Genomic DNA, 5,922 nt, shown 5'->3' on the forward strand with positions numbered 1-5,922 from the left:
CGTCGGCATAAATAAATATTTTTTGTTTATTTATGTTGTTTCTTTGCTGACCGCACTCCCCGACCATTTTCTCCAATCAGTAATCTACGGTCAAATATATACACCTCATTCTAATAAATATCCATAAAAAGAATTTTTTTCTAATTTCTAGTTTAAATTATCACTCCAATTTATTTCATATGAACTTTGTTGTTTAATTATAAGGGCGAAAAACTGCTGTTGTCTATCATCACTCTTATAACTGCAAAAAAGATTTGACTTCAATTTAAAAATTGAAGGCCCTGGAGTGAAAATTTTCCATTACTCTTTTGGACCGGGGATACTCTTCCAAGGTGGATCCAAGAACACTGGGGGGGAGGGGATGGATCTTTCCTTTCCATTAGGTGATATGGTTAAATAACGGTGTCCAATTCTGAGGTATGTTATAACCACCTCCTCTCTTCTGGTTTGTCTTCAGAATGCAGCCTAGTTAATGGCCTTTTCTGTTTAAAAAAAAATACTTGGCACAAATCAATAATTTTTTTGTAACCATAACAAATATTTAATGGTGGCCACTTTTTTTTTGCAAAAATGTATTAAAATATTTTATTGAAAATGTAAAATAAGGTTTTGGCACATGAGCTAGAACGTAAATGTACGAGTATAATTTCTGTAATGATATGTTTTAACATTTTTTTCTGTTCTTGATATTTCATCATCAAATGATGAGACTATTGGTATTTTTCTAAATGAATAAAACATAATATTAATAATTGATACCTCAATTTGTAACAAATTGAATTATTAAAGGGAATTAACACTAATTTTGAAGTGTAGCTAAAGTGATGTTGAAAAAATCATTATCTTACAATTGTCAATCGTTAAATATTCAGTTATAATTAGATTTTATACTGTTTTTCTTTTTTACTATCTCATAAAATCAAATATTTTATATATTCAAAGGTAAATAAATAAAATATTCACCACATAATATTTGTATTTTATAATATTATTAAATTTATATCAATTATATTAATTCAAGGACAAATTTAATCCCTTTTCACTCGTTCAATTCTTTATTACATTAGACATTTTGAGCAATACCAGCTCAGATTCAACCTTTTCATCACCTTACATTACATGTTTTTGTTATCCACAACTTACAACTGTCATTCTTCCAGCATAAAAAAAATTCTTAATATGATAGACATATATTCATCCACCTAACGTTTCATTTTTATAACATTATCGTTATCAATTTATGTTTCTCCTAATAAGTTTGAGTTACAAAATGATGATTTTAAGTTTTGGATAGAAAAAAAAAATGTAATGTAGGATGATAGAAAGGTTGAAGATGAGCTGATATAGCACAAAACATCCACTATGATAAAGAATTTAAGTGTGGATTGAATTTTTCCTTGAAATAATATAATTGATATAATAATATTAACACCCTTTGAAAAATATTTAAGCGAAATTTAATTCATTTATTTGTACATGATATTTTCATATTATATTCTTATCTATATTTAACCTAATTATTACCTCTTCGGGATCACCATTTGTTTTTGGTTTATTAACATTCCTGTAATTTTTCATTGTTATGTTTTATGAAAATACATGATTACTCATTTTTTTTTTTTACCACTCTTTCTTATTGCCAGTAAGATGGGATGAAACAATTTGGAAAAATGAGGATAGGATGTAATCAACCTTCGGTTTGAAGAAATGGCTGGTTCAGCAGTTTAAGTTTTGGTAAATAAAAGTAAAGGCAATTGAACTACCACAAACCTAAAATGGTTGGATTCGAAATGTAAAAAAATGATTAGTTTTCAGCAGCCAACTAGATCAGTCACCAACTAATTATTCCTCCTTTAGGATCTAGAAATATTTTTTAAATTAAAAAAGTAGAGTTTCAAAATTATGATGTCAAGAATATTGTGCATCATTATTTCTTGACCAGCTCTAATACAATAATAAAGTAAATTTATGAATCATGAGTTTTAAAGGAAGAGAAAAAACTAATTTATTTTAAAAAATGTTAATACGCTCATTGATAATGGATTTAAGGCTGGTATGATGTTATTTTGAAAATAATTATAAATGTGATTCAGTAAGATAATTTTTAGAATAGCTTAAATAAGGCACCAGTAGCTCTTTATAAAAAGTTATTTATCTTTTCAAGAATTGGTTATTTATCAGTCATAATGAAGGTAACAATTATTTTATTAAAGTGAAAAATTTAATTAAAGATTTAAATAATATTGATTTTTCTAATATGGAATATATTCGAATGATACCACAAACTTACTGCACAAAGTGTTGGTATTTTTTTAATTACTAAGATATAAAATTAATTTTTAGTTATTTCTTTTTCAGAGCAACAGACCATCCGACAGTGATCCCTCAATGAAAATAACTTATCAAAAAATATATTTTTACATATGCACATTACCAAGTTTAATAAAAATTGTTAAACTTATTATTAAAAAATAAACATATAAACCACATTAGCAAATTTCATTACATATTTATCTGTTCTAAATCGGCAATCACAGAATTAATTATATTCAAATAAGACACATAAATCAAAGAATAACTATTTCAACCAACATATTTTCTAAAATAATTTAAATTTTATGCAATAATTTTTTTTTTTACCCCTTTTCTCATCATTTCTGACATATCATCCATCCCAAATTCATCCATCTTCCAAATACAAAAGTGTATTAACTCAAAATGAGTGAATTTTTCTTGGGAGCGTTTATTGAAAATAAAAGTGAATGAGAGACCTTAGTATTCACCTAATTTTAATTATGTTACCATTTCTTCTTTATTAATATCAGGGATACTTTTAACATTTGTATTTATAATTTTAATAAGGAATAGACCTAGGAAATTATAAAATTCACTCGTTTTGAGTTAGTACACTTTTGTTCAGAATGGATGATATGTGGGATTATCTACAGAGTACGACCGAATTTTAACCATGGTGGGAGGTTGAGTTTTCGTTTCCTAGAACCGTCACAGAAATAAAATGCAAACCGGCATTGCAGCAGTCACGAGCCAGTCAAAGTTGGCTGCAAACAGCCCTGAAATAATCATTTATTCTTTTCTCAAATTTTCATTTGATTATCAATAAAATATAAAAGGAGGAAAATTTCATATTATTTTAAATAAATTTATCTACAACTGGATTTATAGGATAGTTCAGTTCAGAGTAGTTCACATTTTAGTTGATTCAAGAACTCATTTACAGCCAATAAAGAGAATATATTACTTCATGATGAGGTGTTAATGATTGACTGTAGATAAATATGAGGAGATGGTCGGAGGTGCGGTCAGCAAATAAACAAACAAATAAATTTTTTGTTTATTTGCTGACTGCAGCCCCAACCTACTAAAGTAATTAATTAATGTAAAAGATAAGTTAAATATATGACTTCCATAATAAACATTGTAGAAATTAAATTATTTAATGTATACGATTTGAATTTGAAAAGTTGTTGCGTCTCACATTTTTAAGTCCAGCAGTAGATAGAGTATTTTTCTATGATGAATAACATGAGGTCTGATGACAAATCTTATCTTCAAATAGAAATAGTTAGTTCAATGTTAATTTTCATGAAATGATTCTCAATAACAATGACTTTTGGAAAAGAAAAGTAGGTCAAAGAAACTCAAAGATCCAAATGATTTCATTAATTTATTTTAAAACCCTCAAATGATTTCATGAATAAATCTTAGACATTTATATTGAAAACTTTTTGGGCAACTCTTTCCCCATACCCTAGGTTTCCTAGTAATCCAAAAGTCCCCACTAAAACTTTTCATTTGCACCTCTTTGCTTCTCACCCATTCATAAAACACCATTAAATATACCAGCTAAAGGTATACATTTCCATGCAAGCATGAGTAATGAGTTATTTAAGGCTATGATTAACAGTATTTTATGTAATATAAGTAATTTAAAAAATATAATAAAGCTATTTGACAATAATATTTCATATGGCTGATTTCCCTAAATAGTGGCACATCTAAAAAAAAAAATTATTTTGAATTTGACATATTCTATAGATTATACTGTGGACTGCAGTTAATTTTTTACAACCCTACTAGCTTTGTAACAGTCAATGGAGGGACCATAGGAGAAAAAGAACCCCTCCCCTTCCCTTTTTTTTCAATGAATACTGATCACATAATAAATTGATAGAAAACACTGAAACATAGTTACTCAGAAATTACTCTATCATTCTAACATCATGTGTGCAATTAATCTTTTATTATATATTACAGATTAATAAAAAATGATTTTAAAGAAATTTTGGAAACAAAATGTTTTAAATAATCATAATATATGGAAACCAATTTAAAAAAAAAATTATTACAAAATAAAAGTTAAAAACAAAATTTAAATAAAAAATATTATTAATTAGTTTATAATTTATGAAGGCATAAGTTTCATCAGTAAAACTAAAATAAGTTCATTTTAAAAATACTTATATGTGTCAAATAAATAAAACTACTTAAGGTAAGTCAAGCATTCTATATCCTCATTAACACTTTTTTAGGTATCCACCTACTTTTTAAAACAATGGTTGGTATTTTTTTATTAGCTATAAATGAATCCAAATTACAATAATATCAAGTAATCAAGATGCTATATGTTCAGTATGTTAATTTATCTTAAAGCCTAACAGAAAATTCCAACAAGATTGTAGTTGAAATAATAAAATTATTTAGTTATTGTTTTCCCTCTTCAGTAATAATTATATTTGAGGATGACATATTTGATACAGTGATTTAGTCATAACAAATTGTTCAATGGTACGACAGTCCAACTAGAATCACAGTGTCGAGCACTTCAAGAGTGATGGAGGTTGGTGATATCTTCTCAACTTTAATTTTGCCGTGTTCACTGTGATAATGCTCAGTTTAGGAGAAACAATAAAAATTATCACACCATACCACTAACCCCTGCCCTGCCCTACCTGGCTAAATATAATGAAAAATATTTGGTGGGTGATGACTGAGTTCTTCCACCTTATTAAAGAAATATACATACGTGAAATTCTTCCTGACATCAAAAGTATCCCTATTTAGTTATCAAACAATAATAGGAAAATTTAGCATAGACATTCCAAACTGAGGTGGATTGTTTAAATTTATTTCAACAGTCAAAGTAAAAAGTAACAGAAGCATTCCAACAAATACGATATTTCTAAAATTAATAACAATATTATAATCAATAGGAAACATTACTGTAATAATTATGCAATATTGATAAGGCAGTAATAAAAATGATTTGAATAACTAAAATGTTTATATTACAAATGAAAACAATAATAATAATAAAAGTACTTATTATATTTAATGAATAAGTAACAGCTAACAATAACATAAGTCTTATGTCCAATTTACAACAGTAAATCAGCAAAAATAAAACACATATCATCAATATTTAAATTTTATAAATATAAAATCTTATTACATTGGTTAGACATATAATATTCATCTTTGGATAAGGTTTTGAAGAGGAAGATAACTGATACCTTTAATTTTTAAATTATTGCTCAAACATTATCACTTATGTAATCGTTCCAGTCTTCAGGTCTGTTGAAAGAAGTTATTTTAAAAAATGTCATAATAATGTCTCCTTGAATATAGATACATGAGACATCGGAAAGGTTAATCCTCAGTTTAAAAGGTGGTAAACTCCAATTCTCTCCTTTGACCAGAATATAAGAGTCATGAATGTAGATATTGATTTCGAAATCTTTGCCAGGAGACAATGAAAGTGGTAAAGGCGACCTCACTTCTTCATCCCAATTAGCACCACCGGAACCCCATGAATTCTGAACTACGTAACATTCTGGTGCATAGCGTACATTTAAATGATAGGTAATAAGTGGATGAGGGAAAAACTGAAACATAAATATTTTT

The 5,922-nt window shown here is 27.2% G+C and overlaps 1 protein-coding gene across 1 annotated transcript; it reads right to left on the reverse strand.

Annotated features, from left to right (window-relative positions):
- Positions 1–5,552: 5,552 nt before the first annotated feature.
- On the reverse strand, positions 5,553–5,912 carry LOC136795207 (32 kDa beta-galactoside-binding lectin lec-3-like). The gene has a single exon (XM_067045022.1). It carries the CDS (start codon positions 5,910–5,912, stop codon positions 5,553–5,555), a length of 360 nt encoding a protein of 119 aa, XP_066901123.1.
- Between the last annotated feature and the right edge of the window lie 10 nt (positions 5,913–5,922).

The sequence above is a fragment of the Halyomorpha halys genome, unplaced genomic scaffold (assembly GCF_000696795.3).
Source record: "Halyomorpha halys isolate HHAL.00 unplaced genomic scaffold, Hhal_1.1 Scaffold8000.1, whole genome shotgun sequence".
In the NCBI taxonomy this organism is placed as follows: domain Eukaryota; kingdom Metazoa; phylum Arthropoda; class Insecta; order Hemiptera; family Pentatomidae; genus Halyomorpha; species Halyomorpha halys.